General features: G+C 43.4%; 1 protein-coding gene across 1 annotated transcript in view; it reads right to left on the reverse strand.

Annotated features, from left to right (window-relative positions):
* The window catches only part of rg (A kinase anchor protein rugose), a 157,525-nt gene extending 135,454 nt beyond the window's left edge, over positions 1 to 22,071 (reverse strand). The window contains exon 1 of the mRNA XM_046633230.2: positions 20,242 to 22,071. Coding sequence (XP_046489186.1) covers positions 20,242 to 20,445 — 204 coding nt within the window. The 5' untranslated portion in view covers positions 20,446 to 22,071. The remainder of the gene's footprint in view (positions 1 to 20,241) is intronic.
* Between the last annotated feature and the right edge of the window lie 3,351 nt (positions 22,072 to 25,422).

The raw sequence follows: 25,422 nt of genomic DNA on the forward strand, positions 1-25,422 counted from the left end.
CGGGGGTTGAACGGCGAGCCGAGCCACGTCACGTCGTGTCGATTTTCCTCGGCAAGAGGGACGACCCATCGTGTACGGCTACACCTGGGCACCCATCGGCATGTGCGCATGGTGTATAAGGCTCGTTTTACACGTGCGCAAGTTGATATGTCTCTTGGTAAAACGTAGCACAGTGTCACCCAGTTCGCACTGTACAGGCAAGCGAATTTATTCACAGTCCGACGTAAATCCTGGACCGAAACTAACTTTTCGATTATGCTAAGTGCAGAGTTTAAAGTTTAAATTCATTGCCAGAGCGAACCAGGACAACGATTCACCAAACAAATCTACGGAAATACCATCGATGCAATGCTTCGTTACTCGACTTATTCATCTAACGGCAAACGGCCAGATTAACAATTCGGAGTTGTCTGAGAATATCAATTTCTAAAATCAACGATTTTTACAAGGTTGACATCGGTTCCGATAACGTAACGGAACATTGGGGAAAAGAAGGGATATCGTAATTTTGCCATTGTAGAATTACTTTCACGCGGAGTTGAGGTTTCAAAATATGAGTATCTTTCGTTTTATTACGGTTTACCGAATTTCGTACAATAATAATTTTGCCGACTAACGTTTTTTTTTTTTTTTAACATGCATCGTCGCAACAACGCCACTAACTTCAAACTCGTCAATTTTTCGACTGAACACTTTTCCTGTCACATAAAAACTCACAAAATTGCTCCAGGTTTTCAGGTCGCTGCATTATCGTTTTTTATTATCGAATTACTCATTTCATTTATACAAACTAAAACTGTAATTCGTGTCGAAATCGCAAGTTTCAAACTTCGAATATTTCTGTCCGAAATAGTAAGTATAAAAGATAACACAATTTGGAAGATTAAAAATTAACATTGCGTTACATCAAAACATCATGCAAAAAAAAAAAAAACATAACTTTTTACCACATGTCCGTTGACAGTATTGCATTCTACAAATCTAAATTTTCCAATTCGTCATTTCAAAAATGACAACAATGTCGGAAGACTTAAGAGGTGCAGTTTGAATGAATATGGATTAAGGTGCCGGAATTTAATTTTCATAAATAATTCGATCCTCAGAACGACGAGTTTCTGTTGAAAATATCCGATACTTGAACGTGACACAGCTCTGGTTCGTTTCACATTCTAATTCAATTATACTTCAGTTACCAACCTACGCCAGTTTTAATTCATCAGGGCCCGCAAGGTCTCCGAGGTTATACATCTGGATTCCGGGTTATATGTAGCTGCACCGTTCTTCTCCCGCGGTCTTTTTATGAACCACCGCACATTTTTCTCTGCATGCCTATACCTATAGGTGACAAAGTGCAAAAATTCCAGGAATCGTGACCGGAAGAAATTTCCACCCATTAAACGTCACGACTCAGGTTCTGACACACGTGTCTAATTGCACAACTGGATATACTACTTGGCGAGTAGTAAAAGTGATGCATTACAAGGAAAATCGCGAAGCGATGTTTAACAGAAGTCGTGGAAAATTAATGAAAGGAATTAAGTCAAGATAGGATTGAAGCATAAGATGAGTGGTTTTGGGAGTACATTTTGTACGGAATACAATATCCCCTCATTACTGTACGAATAAGATTTACGAGAAACAAAACGTAAGGTTGGTCATACGTTCTGTTTTCGTCTCATCTTTACAGTAGAAATTTCATTTAAACTTTGTGAAGAAAACGAGTGCCCCAAGGCATCCTATTCTCTCTTTCTTTCTTTTCTTGAAAACTCACCACTTATTCTACTCTTGTAGCAGTAAGCGTCTTTCCGAGCAAAGCTACGCACGCCCCTGGCTTGTTTGCAAACTTAAATCTTACTCGGTTCTTTGCCGATTGACTTTCCAAATTGAATTACGCCACCCTGTGCACCGAGTTCGCTACTCAGATTAAAAGCAACGAAAATTAAAACTTCGAAAGATTCTTACGCTAGCGCGATGCGGCAAATTTGATCTGTCAGTATCACGTTTTGATATCATGTCAAAATACTCGTACGTTTTCCAATTTTATAATTTACCTAGCGAGTTTCCTCGATATGAGAAAAAAAACGAAATGTCGATACGAAATTCTTCACTACCATACCTTCACTCCTCGTCGTAAATCGAGTTTTCATCTTTTTATTTTGCCTACAGGCAGAATCGCTATCAATTCGACTTGCCCGAATAACTGGGTCGGCAAAAGGAGGCAGTGATAGATTGGTGAAAAGAAACAAAAACAAACGGTAGAAGACACGCGGTAAACGCCCAAGAAAGACTCAGGGAGGGAATGACGTGAGTACAGGATGACAAGTCTGGGAAGAAGCAGAGGATGAATGATTTTACGGGACCGAAATCGGCCAGGACGATAATTTCCAGAAAGTTTCGTCTTCTCCATCGGCAACACAGCAGTTGAATCGCAAGGGAGAATCCCGGGATATGCGTGACCTGGCTGTACAGAGCGTACAAGGATTGTATTATTGGGTAAAACGAGACCTTTGAGGACTGACTACTCAGGGGCAGCTTTCTCTCGCGGGGTTGTAGAGCTGTATTATTTACATACCAGTATAGAGGTATAGGCACGTAGGTGTACGCATGACCACGACAACGGGACCGAGAATTATTAAGCATTACGATTCCTCCGGGATTCATTCGCTCCACGCGCAAAGTTACACAGACTCTCGAAACTAGGTCACGAACGAACGGGAAGTTAATACCGGTATGAAAAAGCAAAAAGCGTCGCATAGAGAAAAATAGAAAGCTAGAACACCGAGATAACCACGTATAATTTCATTCTTATTTCAAAATACACCTACCAACTGAAATAACCAGCCGCTGCATGGCTAGTCGGGATGTGATTTGGAGTGGTGGTGAGGTACAGGACTATTCATCACTCGACGAAGGGCTAAAGCTCTGCTCGTGATGACAAACACTTTCGGTAAGGGAGAATCACCAGGTGTCGGTGAAGATTGCCTGACGCGTCTCTGATTTAACCTGAGATTTCCCTGATCCCTGACCAGTCATATTTCACAATTCCACAATACCTCTTTGCCCAGCTTATCTATAACGAATTTAAAATACATTCAGCGCCTTTCCCGATATCAGTGCTGGCCAATTCTAGGTTCCCTGACATCCTCTTCATTTTCCCATCGTTTTTGATCAATGCTAACTCCTCTGACAGGATTTCCCTACATGTTCAAACTAGTCCAAGATCCAGTTTCCAAATTTCCACGATCTTCAGCATTTTTCCTGGGGAAATACTTGGGATTCGAATTACGAGTAAGTATAAAAATTGGAGCAAGAGTGGATGTAAGGAGAGCAGCTGTATGCGTTAGGAGCAAGTGAGACCAGATGGAGAGTGTGCGCAAGGTGTGAGAGAAGTGAGCGGAAGTCGCGGCAGAAATCCCGTTGAATATTGTGTGGAATTGAGATTGGTTTTGGTTAGGAGAAAGCGAGGCTTTAACGTCGTCGTCGTCGTCGCTGAGAATAGGGGCGAGCATCATCCCAAGTCTGGAGGAACGAGGTGGGCGCTGCCCTACGTTTGGTTTGCCGGACACCCTCGTAGCGCATTGCATTCACGTCACGCTCCTCCAGCTTTATATCTATAGGCAATCCCTTGCCGCGGATAACCTGTTTGCCGTTTCTTTACCAATAAAAATCCCCGAGTAAATCAAGGATTTCTCTCTTCTTCTCGTCCCTGCGTCCTCCCTTCGCTCCACCGCTATGAATCCTGCTATATATCAGGTGTGCGTGTGTGTGCGCAAGTGTATATGTGTGTGGGCGTGGACGCCTACGCGTGTGTGAGTCGTACGTATATACATAGACGAGTTAGCAATATCCCGATGGCTTGGCAAAACGCTGAATCAGCCTTGCCGTAACTATAGGTGCGGTTGTTATGAGAGAAAACTGTGTAACGGGGGAAGGGGGGGGGGGGGGGGGGGGGGGGGGGGGAGAAAAAGAAAATATAGAGAAAAACCACAGACACGTGTATCCGAGGAATAAGTTTCTATGCCTGAAGGGTTGTCAAATGGTTATACGTTCCAGGATCGTCCTTCTCCTCGTCGTCGTCTTCGTCACGTGACACGGGGAAAGAATGGCACGGCATCTTTTCATTGCGGGGGTATGTAAAGAGGGTATAGGTAGGTACGCTTCGCTTCACTTCACGAAAGAAGACAACTGGTGCTGTACATGTAGGCTCCTATAGCTCTCTTTCCATCAACCCCGTAGCGGGTACGACGAGGCGAAGAACGACGCAGGTTTTTCACCATTTCCAACGTTTCTTTTTCTCCCTCCCTTCCGCTTTGCCACATTGTTTTCTTCATTTTCTTTGCTTCAATTACTACGGAGAACAGGAAATTCCTCGAGCCCCGGACTCCCGGAACAGAGAGACTACTGCGGAACCACGGTCATTTCATCGTCGTGGTTTTACCTTTACTTATTCCATTTCTTTCATTTTGTTTGCGTTCTCCCCTTTGTTCACTTCCTTTTCTCATTTGCACCAAGCCCACTAAGCTGGGTGGTATAACATGCAACGTCCCGGGTAAGTAACTGTTATATATTTACGCCGTGGAATCAGCAGCGGAAAACATCGTGACGCGAGTTAATGCCACGGTGGAGAAAAAGGCATTCCGGGATGGTGGCACAGTAGATATATGATACATTAGTGGTGGATGTTTCCGTCTATCAATTAACGGGGTGGTTAGGTGCTTGCGTGTACCTGTAATGATACCAACCAACCAGCCAACCAAGTATTCTCTACAAGTAAGTGAGATTACTCTTTCCTTCTGCTCTTTTCCCTCGTGCTCTACTTTTTCAATTCCAAAGGTAGGTGGTGTAAAAATTTCTTCTCGATAACTGCAGCACGCGAACTATACATTCCTCTTTCTGATTTTTCGATTTCTATAGCCGCGGGGCAAACGAGCGAGCGTATTTTCACGATGAAGGTAACTGAGAAGATAAAAAGTTGCTGAGAATGAGAAAAAACGAAAAATAGGTTACTGCGAATAGACAAACACGCCGTATATAACCAGCAGGTAGGAATCGTACGGAATGTGACATTAGGTGTACAGGTATAAGGTCACTTATTCTCACGAGCTAAGCATAAAAACTTGAGACTCTCTTCTTTTCTCCGTCTATCAAATCGAACGCGCAAGTTAAACGGTTCAACTCTGCATAAAAACACAGTGTTTCTTGCAGCGAAGTAAGAGGGGTCGGTAATAATTGGCCTCCCTCTTTGGCCTGAGTGAAATTTTTAACCACAGGTCTCTGTTTTTTTTAAAATTATTATTCAACTCCTGGGATCTGGATGCGAGCTTCCGTCGAAAGAGGAACTCCACGGTTCGCGCGAGTCGGGCGAAGCGTCCTCCACGTCACACGCACGTGCCTCTCATCCCTGCGGATGATGGGGTAGCCGCATCAAAACCCGGGTTCTGAATGGCCCTCCTCGGTATACGTGGTGATACGTGTGAGGGATACTCGGGTTTGTATTCTACGTGGATTTGGGCATGTGTGTACTTTTACTGCAGCCTCGGTGCAGGTTCTTTTCGATATAAATCACAACTTCGGATTCGCGCTTTTCAGTTTTTCAACCCTCGTCCCAAGTTCGACCAAAGAGCCCGTTGAGCCCTGTCCAAGCCTCGCGATGTGACATTAATCCGTGAAGCGTTTCGACTTCGTTTTTCAGAGAAAGAAGATGAAAAAAACGGTCTTCAGATTTCTCGGAAAAATTGCGTTCCACCAAGATTAAACCCATCACTTAAGTTGCATAATACATGAGACTGCGCTGTCTTTGTGCGTACAAATAAGAGTTTGAATGCCGGAGGCTTGCTCGTCCGGTACGGATCAACAAAAGGAACAAATATAAGCAGGATCGACCATCGGGCACGTGAAAAGCTCAGCTCGTCGCGGCTTCGCGGAAAACCATTGACGAGCATTCAATGGAAGACACGAATCGAAAACATCCCTAACAATAAAATTCCAGGAATGGAAATGCCGCCGGAATCAACAATCGGCTGTAGACGATCTCGTCATCAGGATTCGTTTGTACCGCGTATATTTTTGCCCTTCGTTTTGTTCAATTTTAGAAAATGAAGACATTTGCATCTTTCTTTTTTTACCCGGCGATGAACCGTACGAGAGAAAAACAGCGTTGTTGCCGGTTCGATAGGAAAACAAACGGTGTTTCCGTCTTGGAACTCTAAGATAAAACTTGGCCTACTTTTGCTTATCAGCTATTGCCTTGTAAACTCTTTCCAAGTGTCATATTGTGCCGCACCATGCGATATGGTGCCCATACCTACAGGCCGCTTTTATCTTATCGCGAACAATCGACAATCACGTATGTCCTTTAATCAACTTCCTCAAGAATTCAAGAAGAAATAACATTTCTGACACCGTGTGAATTGAATTTTCTCCTATACTCTCTCTGTTTCCTTTTCTTTCGTCTTCTCGCATAAAGTTCCATCTTTATTCTCCTCACTCCCACGATAAGAAGTTGGAATTATAATTTGGTACGAATTTTTTTACATTTTCATTATTTTTATACATTGTTCCGTTGTTATTATCGTCAATATATTATTGTTGTTATATTCAATTCAGAAAACTTGGAGAGTCCCGTCTGCCTAAGCTCTCCTTGCCAATTTTCTTTTTTCTTTCTTCCTTTTCTTCGTTTTTCACGACGCGAGGTGAAAATGAAAAGAAAGGGGCGGAAAAATGCGGGCCATTCTCTGCGGTGAAACACGTCGTTAGAAAATATTCTCTCTGTCCCGTTGTCTCTCTCTCCGCATTTCTCCTCATCCGCATTGCACGAACGCAGAGAGTTTTCAACGTCATCCTTCAGAGAGACTCTTCCGCACCAACGAAAGGCCAAGGACTCGCAATTTTTTCACTATCTTTCTATCTTTCTTTATTTAGGTACTCCAGCGTTTCTCATTCCAAATTTATCTTCTCTGTACGACACGACGCGGATGCTGGGTACCAACGACATCCATAATTCCCAAGCCTCGCCCAGTTTTTCGTCTTATCTCACATCGCATTTAACGTGTGCAAATTTACCATATTTCTTTTTTCGCGTATACCTAAAAGGCTAGAAAATCATTAACTAACAGGTGAGATTGACAACGAGCCAGAAGCTGCATAAGATACGAGTATGCATAGGCAATAAGGCTTCGTTATTCAATTATTTATAACGCACATCGAGATGGAAATTCGTATTAGCACAGAGGCTTGAGCAGCGTTCATAATCCCTTATACATATATATATATACTCGATATATGTATATATATATGTATAGGACGAGGGAGAGAGGGAGAGTTTGGAATTCAATATAATTACTTAATTTCTCGCGTGAGAGGTACTTGACACCCTTCGATAGTTTCATCTCCTTCAGCCCTCAGGGTTCGACTATCTACCTGTACAGACGGCCCAATTAAGAGGTATCGATCCGCCTCTCGTAATTAGCTATATATATATATATATATATATATACATAGGCTATAAGGCGCGAGACGGAAACTGATTGTGAGGGAGGCGAAAATTTCACGGAAATAATTTTTCGATTTCGAAAAATTAAAAAAAATAGTGATTTTCGACTCCAATGTTTCGTCGTTACGATAACGTTACTTACTTCGACCTCGTTTGCAAATAAAATCAATTTCGCCTTACCGTCCGTAATATGCCCCCATGTATTAAAAATCTGCGAACCCATAACGACGCCTACATCTGGCTACTTTCGTCCGAAATCTGTGGGGCTGAGTTATGCGCGAAGGTACAAGGTCTGGGTGTTGGCTGTTCGTTACCGAGTCCGCGGGTATAAAAACAAGCAAGGCGGGGCAAAACTTGCTTTTCCTCTCTCCGTACGTAAACGCCGCGTTTCGTTATATTGACTCCATAAATCCTTATCAGGTTGTCGCAAACCCGTCATCGGCATTCATTAGCCTTCTACTGCTCGTATAAATTTCGTCTGGTGCAATTGCCGAGTTTCCGCCGCGGTTTTCGTTCGCAGGAAACGCGTAAAATGGGGGAGGCGAAAATTAAAACACTCCGTTTGCCGGGATTTTATTCTGCGAGATTACGAAAGGAGGGCACGAAACGACGAACATATTATATACACTCAATTTGGATTCTACGGAAGGCGACCGTAAAATTCTGCAGGATCGGTAGCTGCGATCTACAAGGTACAATCATGACACTGCGCTGGGCGAAAACCCGATATCATTATCGGATTATACCCTTCAGGGGTTTTTTGACCTGAAAGAAGAGTGAAAAGGAAGAAAAGAGAGGAGAGAAAAATGGAGAAGAACAAAACCAACGGCGTGAGTGACGAGTCGTCGGGCTTTGTTTACGACGCTGGAATTCGGCTGTGAACATCACGCAGAAATGCGAGTTCGAATGTCGGACGCGCGGTAACTCGATCCGTTGAATTTGCGAGGTTTCGCCAGGGATGAGAAAAACCCGATGCGAGCTTGTAGCTATAGAAATTAAATTATGATTAATTATCAAGTGAAAAATATGTGGAAATATCCCAGGTGAACAATCGCAGAGTTCGCCGTAATAGTATTGCAGAAACGGATTTCGTTTTTTTCGCGTAACAAACTAACAATAATATGTTAACATATTTGGTCGAACCTCTCCTCGATATGTTATTCGAAAGAATCGCGTTTGAATTATTTAACCTCTGTATCAATTAAGCATTTTATCAGATTGACTTCAACATTTTTTCATTATTAATTTCCCCTCTTTAGACTGAAATAAGAAAAGATTAATTTTCACCGGTGCACAGGTTGACAAATGGAGAAACCTTCCTCGGTGTTTTGTATACTTTTACCGATCGAAGAGAAGAAGAATCCCGCGGTCCCCGTTGCCCTGAATTTTTTAGATTTTATCTCCGGTAACGCCGCAGCACCCGTAGGGATTCTAATTCACCGCAAGATCTTTCTTTTTCTTCTCGATCTTCTTCATCTTTCCATTCTATTTTTGCTTCTTCCTCAAGTATGAGGCAAACAGGACCAGGACGGGGGACGGCCAGAGCTTTCTCGAGTAGTAAGGAAACTCCTGATTTCCATGCGGGAAATGTAAATATCCCTTCGCCCAATCTCGCGCACTTGCCTGATCCTCCTTTCCCCCCGTCCAACCCCCAATCGTTCGAACCGTATATGTATAATACAGGTTTTGCAAGCGAGGTAAAAGCGTCGCGACGCCCATTCGTATATGTGCTCCGTCTGTGAAGGAGTCCCCCCTTCGCCTCCCCTACCCCCACAGAGATCGAATATCTCTTCCCGCTAATATTCCCAGTGCGAAAAGCGGTGGACGAATTAGTTGCGTGGCAATATTTCATCTAAGCCGTGTGGTTAAATGTATTTTGACAATATTTAAATTCGTTTTACGTTATGATGAAAACAAAAAAGAAAGGTTGAAGAAGTATAAACAGCGAAACAAAAATTCAATCGAAGTCTAACAACGGATCTCGTTGAAACTTATGCTTTCATCCACCGAATTCCGAAAACTTGGTACAATACCTTATATATGCATTGAAAAAAATTTATTTACTTTCTTCGGTGTAAGGTTGACAATTTTTTTTTTTTTTTTTTCGTAATAATAATTGTTAAAGAGAAAATAGGGTGTCTCGCCGCCTCTAAAAATTCTTCCGAGGTTGAATAAAATCGTTGTCAAATTAGCGTACCCTGTAATTTCATTAATTTAATCTTCCTTCTCTGAATACCAACAGTAATTCTCCCCAATCCTAAAGGCTCGCTCAATTACCTAGGCTTGAGATAATCAGAGATCTCCCTCCTCTACATCCGTATATATATATATATAATACGTATTACGTATATACCTATACATAATATTCATCACCGCGACGGAGTATTCAATAAATAATTTGCGTTTATTATGTACTATAATACCGTAATTCTCTCTATGCATAATTAGGATGTTTGAAGAAAAAAATTATTTACGATTTTCCTTCATGACACCCCTTAAAAAGTTTGTACCGACTGAAAGAAAGATTCTGTGAAAATATTAGCGTTCTACGTTATTTTAATGATCGCATTCATTTGATTATTCGCATTTTTTTTTTTTGCATTTATGATGAAACACGTTGTCAGACATGAATTATTATTTCTTTCGTGACATTTTCTATTCAACCCAAAGATCACGATCCGTAAAACAACAACATATCAACCGAGAATCTTATTCTCCTAAATTAAAAGTTTTAATTAACTTACAACTATTTCATTAAATTGAATTAATAACGATAAAAAAGTCGTCGGATAGGCTTCTCAAACATCAACTAGAGTCTTCATATTTCAAGTATGGATCTTCTTTGTGACGTAAATTGATATTATAATTAATGTAAGCTACTAAAAAACAATTTAACAAAGATACTTTGTAAATTGAAAACGAAAAAAAAAATGTAGAAAAGTGAAAACTCAATTTGATAGAATCTTTCCTTTAACCTATACAAACTTTTAAGAGGGTGCCATAATGGAAAAACTGAAATAATTTTTTTCTTCCGCACCATGGCGCGATGAATAAAAATAAAATAAAAATGTGCGACAATTATTTACAAATCACTTACGAAATAACGAAGAGCCTCAGGTTTGCTAGGTGCAATATTCGCTCGTCAACGTGGCGTATATACGATACGAACGTGAAAATACACAGGCGTTCAGGAGTTAAAAAATCGCTCAAACGTCAGGGGTTAACTTTTGGCGAGGCGGGCACGTCACGTTGGTACGTCACGTCAGGTCACGTCACGTCATGCGTCAGCGAGAATGGGGAAGCCGAATTGCGGTGTAAAAAATCATTCCGCCAACCCTCCTTTCAACCTGCAAGCCGCGATCGCGGTCTCGGGCAGGTTTATCCTCTGATTTATTTTTCATGCCTGCGGTACGCCGGCGTTGGCGCTGCGGCACGCCTTGCGGAAAAACGCAATTCAATTTATACCATTTCATGGAGCGCTCTTGCTGCGCCGTGGTGGGGATGGAAAGCTAGGGTATACCCAAACCAAGGGCTGGTTACCCAAGGCGCTGGATAGCTGCTGCGTCTGGTCTGCTCGAAAGTCGAGGAAAACCACCGAAGAGAAAAGTCCAAGGCTTCGGGATTACAGAAACCTCGCTGCCGGGGAGAAACGCGAAGATTCGACGCGGATACACAGAAACCTACTTTCAACTTTCTGCGCAGACGGACCGACGTCGAAATCGGAAAAACACTCGGCTACCTAACAATTTTTTTTTTTTTTTCTCATTTCTCTCTCCATTTCATCTTTCAACTTGAGGGACAAGTCCAACCTCAACCCTGCGACGATTGTCACTGGATAAAAAGGCTTTCGAGTGATCGCAAGTTTGAAAATTACCACCGCACGGTGAGGGTTTGAATAAATTCTCATAGATCGATCGAGCAGTGTTAATTTTATGCCATTTTATTGAAAGGACGAAAAATCATCAGGACACGTATGAGAATGAAAACAAAAAAATTCTTGGGTATATGGTGAAATTTCTTTCGGACAAGAATTTTTCTGCGATAAAATTTAAACAGCAATGTAAAGCTGCCGCCACTGCGTGGACAATCGATTGCAGTCCGACACTCGATGTGTACTTTTACTTCAACTCCCAGTTTCTTAAACTTACCGTTACGACTCTTCTTCCTTCTTTCTATCACCTCTCATCTCTCTCTCTCTCTCTCTATATCTCTATCTCCGTTTCCACCGATTACGGAAATCACAGTCCGCTCGAATGCCACGCCGTTATCTTCATCTGTTTCTAACGAGACGACGCATATTATCCATAGTGAAGACGTCTGCTGAAGGCTTGGCAGTAATCGAAACGACGTACGCGAGTATTCTAACAATCGGAAATAACATAATGTGAGATGTAATAATAACCCAGAGCCTGCTGTGCGTTATAACAGACGGCGGAAGAAGAAGTCCCTGATAATTTGAAAGCCGTGCTTTTAATTACCGAATACAGGGGAGGATGGAAGGGTTGACCAACTGGCGCCTTCTTCTTCATCTTCAACGCGGAATCGACTCCGTCTGACCATGTTATCATCGATGTGGGCATATTCTTTTTTGTCCGTCTCTTCGGCTCAACTAAAGATGCTCGCGGCATTGATCGATGCTCTATTCTAACCCGTTTGGCTGATTTTAACCGTAGCAATAAAGCGTAGAGATGTGACACAGTGACGGTGAAATGTAATACAGAGTCTGCGTAATAGCCGCGTAAAGTGCAATTAAAATCTTTTATAAGATAAGATTATACAGCTTCATGGATAGCGGACGACCATTCGGCGCCGTAGTCATCGTTTCCTTCTATACCCATTTGCAATTATACGCTAAAGGAGATAAAGGAATGAAATGGCGGCGACGGCCCAAACCCACCCGACACTTAGAGAGCTCAGAATTGAGAGGATCGATAGTCGTATCAAATTCAGATTCAAATGCCAATTTCAAAAGTAGTCTGACGAACCGTGAACATTTTCATCAATTTCTTTGTTTTATCAACGCGTCAAGAATCCCGGAAGATTATCAAAAATCGCGTATATTTTGCACAGTTTATAGCGACCAACTGGTAACGAGAAAAATCGAAAAATTTTATGTAACATGCATAGCGAAATGAGTCGTTTTTTTTTTTTTTTAAAAATTTTTATCCGCTTTATATTTTATAGAATGACGCGATGTTGCCAAGCGTAGAGGTGAAATTAATTTGCAAACCGTATTGAGTAGCGGCGGCAACTCCGACGGTTTCCGAGGGAGACGGGGGAACAAGACATTCGGGAGGAATTGAGTCTTTGTTGTGAATTTGCGAGGAGGAACTGGATCGAGGAGGGTGGTACTAAAATTTGTAAATCGGTCGCGGGAGACAAAGGTTAAAAGTTTATTTACAGACTCGCTCAACCCCTAACGAATGACTTTTGACTGCAAGGGTTCCCTCGAGGTACCGAGACTCCCTTTTCTAACTTTGAACCTTCAAAGACACCGCGAATTTAAACCCACAGGAATCTCGGAAACAGAGATCTGATCGTAGCGAAAATCGGCTTACGCGTAAGACGATGCTAAAACGATCCGCGAGTAGTAAGTTCAAAATGGGTAGAAAATGAGGAGAGCTGGTGGAAAGAGAGTAAAATCGTTCTCAACTCAGCTGAGAGATCAGAATCCCATCCCTGGTAATGAGTGTGAGTTACGAGGTACAAATGTTGGCAATTAAGTAACACCTAACTCCCGTTATTAAGGAGCACTTTTATCCTCATAAATTGAGTTGCGCAGGTTATATAGAAGAGAATAATAAATTTCACGGCTAACGTTGTTTGCCCGTTGATGAAAAGACACGATGAAGAAAAGCAGAGCGGATGTGAAGAGGTGGGGAGAAGAAGAGAGACGATATAAAAAAAAAATAAAAAAACGAAAAACAGAGAGGAAGAGAAAACAAGAGAGCCGAAGAATGAAAGGCGAACCCGACCAAGAAATTGACGAGAATGAAGAAGAGGAATATGGGAGACGAATAAAAGAAGTTGCTCAAGTAACTGGCCCACTCACAGAAGGCGCGTCGTGGGACTAACCTAAGAGCATGTTATATATATAAAATAATAAACCGTATATCGGTAAAAGAAGACTGGCTGCTCTCTGGCGGTAAAAACACAAGCAAATATTATTTATGAAAGTATCAAGTGAAAGGGGGAGAATGGGAGTGAAGTGGACGGGGACTTTCGGAGACCTCCTTAAAAGCTCTGCTTCTCCTTCCCGCACTCCTCACCCTCAAATTGCCTTCTCCTTCGCTCATCGCCGAGTCATTAATCATAGTATGCTCGTCACGATCTTCGCGCGACAGTCGAACAAGACCCTGCACAGCGAAAACTGTATCCCACACTTTCATTCGAGAATTAAAACAGCAGTACCTACTACATAATGTACGGGGCGGTTTCCGCCAACTCGATTACTTTTTTTTCATCCTCTCGGATTGTTCCATAATTGGTTATGTAGTAGTACTACTTAAAGGTACTCTCTGAGAATTTTTTCAGATTTTTTAACTTACTCGCTGAGGATAAAGTTTTTTTGTTTCAAACCTATACATGTATGGAAAAGAGGAACTCCCATGTACCTTAATTGAAAAATAATTTCCATTTTTTTTTTCTGATGCCATCAGAAATATAACATGTATTGCATTGAATGGTTCATTTGAAATCAAAACTTTTTTGTATTAAAGTTTTTTTCTTCCTATTTCAATCTTACAGGATATACGATTTAAAAAAAAAAAACATTTGCGAAAGGAGTGAATTAAAAAATGTGAAAAAATTTACAGAAAGTACCTTCGAGTATTACTACTATTCAACCAATTATGGGACAGATCCGAGAGGATAGAGGAAAAAAAGGTGGCTGATTTTAGCGGAGACCGCCACATACATCGAAAGTGTTTCGAGGTAGGTATACTGCAAACAAGTCTCAGAGGATTTATTTTTCATGCGGCTATAAGTATGAAATTGTCGGAAGCTCAAGAGCCGAGGGCTCCTTCTCTTGGGGATGGAAATAATATCAAAACAAGCGTCTATAAGAGAACGCTGCGGGCGGTCCATGATCCTCGGGAGATAAACCGTGAAAAGAATAAGTCTCTAATCGATAGTTGTGGCGAGAAAAATAAATGCGCCTGCCAGATGTAGATACGCTCTCTCTCTTTCTCTCTCTCTCTCCCTTCAACCCTTGTGCCTAATTTTACTTTATTACCCCTTTAATCGAGCCTAGACAGTCTATCCAGGGCAAACACGCCGGCGGTTAAGCACCGATGTCATATTTAGCGTCAAACAACCGGATGCCAGACTACACGAAAGAGCGAAACGATTATTTCTGGATGATTTCACAATTTTTTCAAGCTTTGAAATAAGTCGAGGTAACGGGGGAGCAGGACAAACAAGCAACTTTCGGAGCGCCGAAATTGTGGAACTCGGGTTCGAGATCGGATTCGCGGGTTTCGGGCGTGGTCGTTCGCATTCGATTATGCTGCTTGAACCAAACACCGCTACGCTGCGTCGGGGGATCAAAGCTAAACGGGTCAGGGTGTACGTGGCGCCGGTGGCGTTACCGATCCTCCCGAAAAACCTTGGTGAGCAATGTCGTATGTATAACTGGAGAACCGGGCAGTATGGTATGACGCGGTTTACAATATGGTGTCAGATAACACCTGGGTATATTCTGGCCCGGGGTGACTCGAGAGCATGAAGAGGGTCCGGATAGAAAGAGAGGTGAAGATAGTAATAGAAGAGGGTCGTGAGAGGGTCGTGAGAGGGTCGAGACGGTCGACGGTGTCACCGGAGTGCACTCAGTGTAGGCTCACCGCAACGAATCACCACACCCCGTTCAATTGATTCCCATGAGAAGCGTTGGGGGAGGGAGGGGAGGGAAGGATTGGCGTCTCTAATTTACCTCCGGACCTCGATAGATCACTCGCAATACGAACACGCGAACCCTCTCATCCCCGCCAGCCATTGGCCGTGACTGTGAGGCGAGGCGAAATCCCTGTGGAACCGGTGTGAGGTGTGACAATCTACTAATTCGGAAGCCGAAAAAAAGTCCCAAGTTATTTATCGCGCCATTGCGACACCCGGGAAAGGGTCAACAACGCGCGACTGATTCCTTGCGCGTAATTAAACGTTCTTACTCCGATTTTCACGTGATTCGCTTCTCCTTCACCTACAGAGGAGATCGTCAACGCTTAAATGGAGATGAGTTGATGAAGCCGCGAGGTTTTTTCAAAGTACCTGGCCTTGAGCTGAGAGTGGATTACTATGAAGAGCTTGGATATGGGAGGATTGGCTGTCGAGTGTAACTTATTAATAGAATCTGGTAAACCAAGCGTGTGATGTGAATTTATAGGAGGCGATTAACAGATATTCCTCCGCAGGCTCATTTTGCACCGTCTCAAAACAGATCGCGGATTCGACGTTTCAAACGCCCGTCAGACCGTTAGATTTATTGAAACTCTTCAAGTCTAGTTGACGATCTGGGTACGCATTTGGAGTGCAGTCGTTGAAGCGCCTTTTAATCCAACGTTAACAGACTCGTCGTTTTGACCATGAATGGCATTGCTGGCAGTCGTTTATATCACTTCACAGCTCACTCTCTATTCCTCCTTTATTGAGTCTCGAGAAAATCGTTCGTCAGAGAAAAAGGTAGCCCCGTGTGGTGACTATTGAATATGTGGTGGCACATTTCTGTGGGACTTCAATCTTCTTCCATTTGACAGTGGAGAAAGTAACATTCATGATTAAACTAGATTCAGAATTTTTCCAAGTCGCAAATCACTGCATTACCTCGAGTGGCGATGAACGAGTATTTCACGGAGGTGTCGGTCAGACGAGGAAGGTTCGAACGCCTTCTCAAAGCCTTATGAAGAAATTATTTCAGACTGTCAACGATTCGAACTAGTTGATAACCGTCAACGTCAAAATGTTATACGTTATATCCAACTGACGCCATTGACGGTCTCTTGCTACTCTCGGAAAATGATTAGAGGAGCTAGCGCAGAAGGTGCCTCAGCTTGTCTAAGGCGTTGAGATTAACGCGGGAGAATGGAAGGCCGCGTTGAACTGTGAATGTTCTACTGGAAATCCGTCAATCCCGCCGACTTAGGTGTGCGAGGTGTTCAGCGATCTTGTTGACAAGTTCAATCATATCAACTTCACGTTGCGATGATCGTTAGCAATCCCTCCAAGATTTGGATGGAAACCGCGGGGTGCCTAAGGTAGCAGGACGGGTAGGAACTGGTGAAAACACGTCGTTCACTCAAGAAATCGATTTCACTGCGCGACGAAAAATGTTTACAAGGACGAAAATTCATCTCGCTCTGTTCCAGCTTGCGCGAGCTATAGCTACAGACGAGTGAGTAAGTCAAGTCAAGGATTTTCGGTTCCATAGTCTCGAGTAAGTTTAATCGGATATCGCCAAGTTTAATTAGGAGAGCTGGAGCTTAACCCGTTTGTTTTGTTCCTGAAATAAAGACGTCCTTCGAGTCTAAGCTCCTTCCTCGAAGAAGACTTTACAGAGACGAAGAGCGAACCTCTTTCCCGAAACGGCTATAAACAAGAACCTTTCCACGGTCAGATCTGTCTTTTACAAAAGTACCATAGTTCAAACCCAAGCTTACGACCAACGGAATCATAGTTACATTTAACAAGTCTCGCAATGCCCGAAGAATCAAATAACCACAGTTTTGAACTTCCTGATAAAAAGAAAGACGTCAACTACACTCAATTTGCAACCATACACCGAAGTTTGTGACTCCCGCTATGGAGGTGGATATCGATGGTGAAGCTATCAACATTAACGGATGGCACTTAGATACCAGATCTCAGCGATAAGCTGAATCCTGAGAAGAACCCCTGTCTCGCCAGCTTCCCAAGAGTGCAAAATCTATTGGAACATATTTCCACTAGTTGTATTATTAGCAGGAGATTCGTGGTACGAATTAATATTCACCTAATACACCATAGAGCTGGGGTATTAATTCACGGCTTCCCTCCCTATCTGCGAACAGGGTTATCAGCCAGGGACAAACGGAGACTTAGGCGCTAATTAACGAGAAATACGTGTATACACCCTGGTTCCGTTTCTACATGGAACCACGCCGGGTAGACAAAGCCCGCTTGGGGTCGACGAGAGGTAATTTTATATCATCAGCCAGCCATCGCTCGTTTACGTTGTATGTAGAGCCAGGACTTTATCAACGCCTTTCAATTTCCACAAGGATAATATGGGACCGCGATAATCCAACCAACCTAGCATTACCCTTTGCTCTTTAGGTCCGCCGCTCGAGTAGCCGATTCAAAGCCCGCAACGTACTCGTATCAGCTGGGTCAATCCTCACCGGCTTCGAAACCCCAAGAAAATGAGTGATGGACAGTACTGAGGAACAAATACCGCTACTGGCGCTCTATTCAAGTTTCGCTGTTATTAGTGGCAAAACGTTGTTGATACAGCCGCGATACTGTTTGACTAAGGACTTCATATGTTCAGGATTCTATATGAAGGACGAGAGACGAGTCAGAGTGCTGTTGCTAGGATGGTGTACATGCTGGCGTGTGTACGTTTGTTTGCCATGTACGTATAGACAAGAATCCGATGCAGTTGGATTCTACGATATTTTGCGGTCTCGGGAGACAACGATAATAACAACGAGGCTGACAAACAAATTTGTAAAATTAAACTGTAATTTCAAACGATTCGAAACTCGGAATCGTATTTACATAGGTGCGGTGACTGAAAATCCGTGACTCTGCATGTACCCAGTTTGCAAACGGACCGATGTGGGTATATATAAATATATATAATATATATAAACTTGTAGACCGCCGCGTATCTGCTACGCATAGGTAGAATCGTTTCAATTTAATTAGCAAAGTTTCCCAATTTCTGCCGACAGCAGGTACAGCATTTCGATGTATTCCATCGGGTTGATCTGGTTCGCCTGCAGCCGAAATTCGTCGACAGGAAACGCGTTGCCAGTAGCCTGGCCAAACAAAGAGTGCGTCGAACAAGAAGCTTCCGGTTCCGCGGGGCAGCAGGCGCGGAGCCTCCGTAAATTGGGAGACTCGTAGAACCAACAAAGAGACTGGGCACGATTCCGGTGGGTCCGACCGAGCAAATCCCACTCGCTTTCGGTAAAGGCGTAATAAAATTAAATAAAAGCCAGGAGCCTCACGGTTGAAGTCGAGCACAAGTTCAACGAAAGCTGAAGTCCCTCCCGCCCCCTTTCCTCTCGCTCTTTCTCTCTTTTTCTCTCCGGCTTTCAGTCTTCTTTGCGCACACCCTCAACAACCACGAAGACAGATAAATACCTAGGTCAACCAATTCAGGTTCACTCGTATCTCAAGAGTAACAGACGGAGACGGGGAAAGCCGGAGAGGTTGAAAGATGCATTTCCTCGCAGCGGAAAAAGCTTCCGTACGGAAAAGTTTCAACTAACGCGCAAGCGAATAAATAAGTCACGGCAGCACTAAGAGTAAAACATACAACGTTAGGTATACATACATAGGTACAATACACATCTATGAGAGTGGATACTAAAAAGATTTGAAAAAGTTTATCAAAAGAGACCGAGAAATAGAAGAAAATATGTTCAAATCTGAGCTTTATCTGGCAGCCCGCAACACCCATCCATCAAGGTATATGTGGGCATCGACTTATTCAAAGCTCACTGAGGTGAGCTTCTCGCTGAGCTAAGATTACAACACAACAGGTGTGCGACGACCTGCGTAAGTCGCTGAATGTACACGGGGATCTATTACAAAGGTAGGCTGGCTGTACACGCGTGTAGGGCTCGGATGTAACGTATTACTGACTGCAAGGGGATGACGTGTTTCAAGAAACTCATTCGTCGGAGAGGATCTTCGTATTTAATCTGACGGATTAGTGGAAAGCGCGCCTTGTTGTAATCAGAACCCAAAGGTGCGGGTCGTGCGAAAACAATGGCTTAAGAGCAAGTCGTTCGTCCCCCTAAAGAGAGAATAACGAGGGGTGAAAAAAATTAACCAAGGTACATTTTGAGCAATGTACTTCTCTTTTTTCCGCTTGTCTTGTACCTTTTTCTTTCTTCTGTTGTTTTTTTTTTCTCTCTCTCTTCTTTCTTCTCTTCGTCAATCATACTTATACAAAATCGAGAATAACTGGCTTTTGAAAATCATTCGATCATTAATTTTAACGAGATTCCTTCTACCAAACAACTCTTGAATTTAAACAGCGTGAAATAAATTCCGGTCGTCTGAATATGAAAGAAACCACCGAGTAACAAGAGCATTCAATATTTATCCACCAAAGACGTCAAAGTCGGCACTTCAAGAGTCTCGTGAATTTCACCGCAACGCGACCGAGAGAGTGAGAGCGGTGAAAAATTAATTCAATCGAACCAAACCCGATGGTGTATATACAAGCTTATGTACAAAGTACACACGTACAAATTGCGTAATAACATTTTGCCCGAAATACGATCCCGCACAAGAAACCCCTTGCAGGCAATATAGCCCGAAAATTTTGATTAAGGTGAATATTAACGTCACGAGTTCTTAGCCATCCCTAAGCCCCGTGGCAAAGTAGGAGACGAGGTCCGACACGTCAGGGTGAGAATCACTGTAGGGTACATACAGTATGCACGAGACCGCACCACCGTCCTACGCCTTAAATCGTAACCTACTTAGGTCTGTATATCACCTGCCTCTGCAAAGCGATGCAGCGACATGTAAAACCTTACCGAGAATGCTTTGAGGAACACGAGACACTGTATTATTCCCTCCATAGTGTCGCCGGTCAGGCAGAAGGTCCCTGTCAAATGGCGTCCCTTTCGGCCAAAGGCCGAGCAGAGGCTGGCCTGAACAAACGCGTTCTGGGATCGGGAGGCTGCGGCCAGAGCGGTGGGCAGTGGACCGGCACTCATCAAGCGTTCAAGGGAGTCCATCGCTTCGCTTCACGGATTACGAGAGGAGGTCCGTCCTCGCCTTGGCTCAGGGGTCCGGGTCTCGCTGCGCCGGGGACGCCGAGTCCTCGACGAGTGGTGGCGGAGTTCGCGACCCGGGTCACGTCGACGACGGGGGTCCACCTGAGCCCCGACCCCGAGTCCCACGTGCGGCCGGATGTCGCGTCATAAATCCTTTCCACCAAGGGGAAAAGAGGGATGGGATGAGGTGGATGATCCAGGCAAAGCTTCAGCGAGACGCTGTGAAAGGGCGATGTGTTTTTCGGGACTATTCCTCCTCGATTACGGTGACGGTGATCCGTGTTTATTCGTCAACCGTTGCACGAGCCTCTCTGCGGGGGGTTTGCGGCACGGCGCCAGAACTCGAGGCATGGCGGTATCCGGTGAGTATGAGTCCTTGGGTTTGAACGAGAGCCAGCGACGACGTGAGTTCACTTCCTCCCTTCCTCTCTACCGGTACAACGAGAGTTTCCCCGGAGGCGGGAGAACAGCCAGTCTATTCGCAGCAGAAGTTCGGCGGGCTCTGGAGATTCTGGGAAATTGTATAGACCCCGGGCGATCGGGGCGTCGGTTGCGATGCCGAGGAAGACGGGGAGGCGTTGGACATTTGGCTCTGGGGTTCCGGCACTGGGGGTGTCGCGTACCGTATTATCAGATCGCACATTCCGTAGCAAAAGAAACAAATACCCAGTATCATGAGCGTATCCATGTCTCGATGGCGTCGGTCGAAGGAAACGAGACGGATAAAAAAGAAGAAGGAGAATTATCGTAGATAGTGAGAAGGAGAATAAACTTGTTCAAGGTCCTGCAGGATACGTACGCGACAGGAATTGCGCAGATGGATAGAGAAACAGAGCGAAAACGGGAGATGAAACAACGTATCCTCAAATTTCGAAGTCAGCGTTGCTTGTTCCACCGTGCCGCCGTCAACAAAAATCAACACTGCACTGATTATGAGTCATATTATTTATACCGATGTTGAGAAACGATCGAAGGTACGCTTCTCGCCTTGTATTCGCCCGGCAAAACTATGTTTCCGAAGAAGATGATGATGATGACGATGATGACGATGATGACGACGATGAGGGGGATAATTTACAGCTTAACACAAAACAAAAGTAGGTAGTGCAGGCTATCCGTCACACCGAACTCTATGTACCATAAAGTACACAAAATCGGAACTACAATCCGATCCACTGAACAAATTGTATTGGACAGAGCAGTACGCTGCTTCTCACTAACATTCACTCAACATTTCAACAGACACAACAACGCGTTACATCGCGACATGAGCCTCCCTCAATAGCGAACGTGAAAAGAAACCACGTGAGGAGGAGACGAATCGGTAGTCCAGGGTTGACGAAAGTAATAAAAACAAACAATAAACCCCGTCCTACTCTTTAACGACGAGGATAAAATCTCGCGGTGAACCACGGCCAAGTGTACCAGAGTACGCGTTACAGCCTCTGTCTGATAATTTTCACAACTGGGTTAAAATATCATCGACTAATGAATATTCATCCGTATAAACGGTGTCTGTCCTGAGACCAGGAGACAAACCGTGCGGTGACAGATGTGATATTGAGAATCGCGAAACTGTCTCGTCCCTTGTTCGGTACGACGCTCAGCGTATGACTACACCATCGACGCTCGACGGCTGCAGGGTGCGCGATTTGGGGCGGGAGGATTCAGGCAAGCTGGGCGACGGCGCGGCCCGCGGCGCCGCCACCCCCGCCCTCCTCCTCCTCCCACCCTCACCCTCACCCTCGCCCCCAACGACGCCCCGCAAACCTCGTCCTTCTGCTCCTCGATACCACTGGAATAGTCCGATATGCCACCAAGGAATGTACGGAGCCGATATTTTCCCCGAATTTTCCGTGCCAGGATCGCCGATAGGAGTGTGAAAAATACCAGCATAATCGATTTGTTCGTTCTTAGCGAGGCTGAAGTTGGTAACGTTGAAAAATCATTATTGGCCAGTTTTGGGATGAATTTCTCAGAGTTTGCTCCTCAGAATCACTGTATATTTACTTTATCATCGTTTACGAAGTTTCGGATAAAGCCCAAAATCGCGAATTAGCCATTTTTCCTAAACGTACATCGTTAGAATAACGTAACTGACTTCATCCTTATAGTTCTTTTTGTAAATACTCAACCTAGAAGCTTTCCGAAAGCTCTGACTAATTTGAACGGTACTGTCGTTTCACAATAGAATTGACTCGAAGCTCGTGGCAAGACTGTATTATTGCGCTCGCACGATTATGTGATATATTAACAGTAAAATACTGAAGGTAGCCACAATTCCTGATAACTTGACGTTGAATTCATCAATTCTCGATGAAACTTGGTCGTCGTGTCGTTCTCTCGTAATCGGAAGCGGATAGAAGAAGATTCCGCAGAGAGTTGAAGAACGAATGTAAGAGAATGGAATTAAAAAGGTTTTAAAAAAAAATATACGAAAGTTGTACTACGAAGATGAAAAGAAATACACGACGAGTCTCTTCTCGAGTTTCGAACGTAAAAGTTTGATTAGACTTTTTCAGTATTAAAACTTCAACTTCGGCATTAACTTCGCTGCAGTTACGGGTAAGAACCTCAGACAATTTTACTTGCCGTTGCTCTGTCCACGTTTTTCTCTTCGTTTTCTTCTTGATTTCCCACAATTACTAGACCGATCGTGCTTTAATAATGTATACTGTCGATTTAATTCGAAAGTTAAAAAGAAAAGAGTTCTTATGTTTCTTTCAGTCTGATGATATAAATGAAGATGGTATTGCGATAAAGAAATTGGCCGTGAATACAATTCTCGACTGATTCAGTCCAATGTATTTTTTTTTTTTTTTATTTTTTTTTTTTTTTATTTTTATTTTATTTTTTTCATCGATTATAGAAAATAAACTATGGGCTACTCCAATTGCATGTGATTTTGTACTCGAAATACCCAGTATGAAAACGAAATCTAGTGAAATAGAAAAATATCGACAGAAAAAAAAAACCAAATTAAAAAAGTCCTTGTCGATCGGTACCTGCGCCGATAAAAACACGGTAATTGAAGAGTGCTTTGTGACGGATTGAATAATAGAAATAATTTCATCAGGACCAGCGTCAACGGAACGAGCCGAGTGCTCTTCATACATTGGTTATAATTTGTCGAACAATACAAATTAGAACTCAACGAGGCGGCTAGCAATATGCCGAAGTCATTGTTCGCATCTAATGACGTCAAGGCCAGCCATTTAGAAGATGTTGAAAATTTTCTGGAGCGTGAAGCGAGTATTCGAGAAATTTTACAGGTACCATGAACTAGATCAATACTGAGGTGGTGGGAGATGAAAAATAAAAAAAAAAGAAAAAAGAAAAAAGAAAAGAAAGGAGAACTGGAAGGACAGGGTCAAAAGATAAAGAGAACGAGAGAACAACATCAATTACATCATAATAAAAGTTGTCCGACAAAATCAAAGAGGTCCGAATATAGGTAATGTATAAAACATGCGCGCACGTATATTCGAAAAGTTGGTAAAAATGTATTAATACAAAATATCGGCAAGCAGAAATTCATGGTTAGCGAACGGAACACCGCCCGGTTCATGCAATAATCATCCCATGATTCTTACAACTACCCTCCGCAGTACGAACGAATTATTCTCTCTCTCTTCCCACCTTTCGAAATACGCTTTCACCGCAAACGTCTCGATAGATATTCATACATCCGCCTTCGTGATCTTATATAGATATCCAACGTCTCCCTCCCGGGAAGTGACGCAAATAACAAAATTGCACGAGGTAGTATCTGGGTATAATAACTCCTGCCGATTTCCTCCCGCCTGTGTGTATGTGCGGTATTTATACATACACATAGGTACGAACATCCCTCAGTAACCACGGAAACGATTTCTGGATGCGCACGAGGGAGAAGATCATTCGCCCATAATTGGCCGTATTACGGTGAAAATAGGGGATCGAAATAGTTGGAAATAATTTTCGATATTTCCAATGACGGTCTCTAAGCTTAGAAGACTGGAAAACTGGACGTGTCATTTTCCTTGCAAGGGAATTAAAAGTCACCGATGAAAAAGCAAATAAGAAGGAAGAAAAAAAATACAGAACGAGTCAATGGTGGTGGAGAGTTTGCCTGTGGACTGGATAACCTGCGGAATAAAACCCTCGAACACTGACGATGCCGAAAGTTATATTAGAATAGTAAGTAATTCAATTTTGGACGACCGCACGCTCGAACCCAGAGGTGAATTCTAATTCATAAAACAAGATCAGGGAGTCTCTTACCAATCAGTTTTACCCGACGATCGTATAACTCGGGGATGGATGATTACCTGAGTTGGAAATGGTGGTACGCGACGGTGTGACGGTAACGTTTACCGAGATCCACCGAACCGCAGAAGCGGCAGCAGAAGCAGCAACGCCTAGCAGCTAGGCAGGCTCGAATATTTAGTGCTATAGCTCTTTCCAACTATTGATATATTCTGACGTTTACGACTTCGGCACAAGTTAGTTGTAATCTACGGGCATACTTGGATTGTAAATTCAACCGTGACTAAATCTACGCCAGCCGTCTTCTCTTTATATTCCAAAAAACTGAGCAAGTATAGATAGCTCCGTGTTTTTAAAATTTACGAATTCCAACGTGCAGGTAACAGAATTTTCATCAACCCAACGAGACTCCATTCTCCTTTCCTCTTTCTTATTTCTTAATTATTTCCGCGTTTTTTAATTTCACCTGGTGTGGATCAGCGGCCTGCGCGACGATAAAGTAGAAGAAAAACCATAAGAAAGCCTCGTCGGGTGTACCTGATGGATCTTTTCGAGCCTGATTTTGGTTCCAGGGTTGTTGCCGTTGCCTGAATTGCATAGAAAATGGGGCCTTATCGTCGAGACCCGTAAACACGACCGCGTGACAAGGGTAAGAGAAATTCCTACTACCATGGAGAAGGACGCTGCAGG

This window comes from Neodiprion pinetum, chromosome 6 (assembly GCF_021155775.2).
Source record: "Neodiprion pinetum isolate iyNeoPine1 chromosome 6, iyNeoPine1.2, whole genome shotgun sequence".
In the NCBI taxonomy this organism is placed as follows: Eukaryota; Metazoa; Arthropoda; class Insecta; order Hymenoptera; family Diprionidae; genus Neodiprion; species Neodiprion pinetum.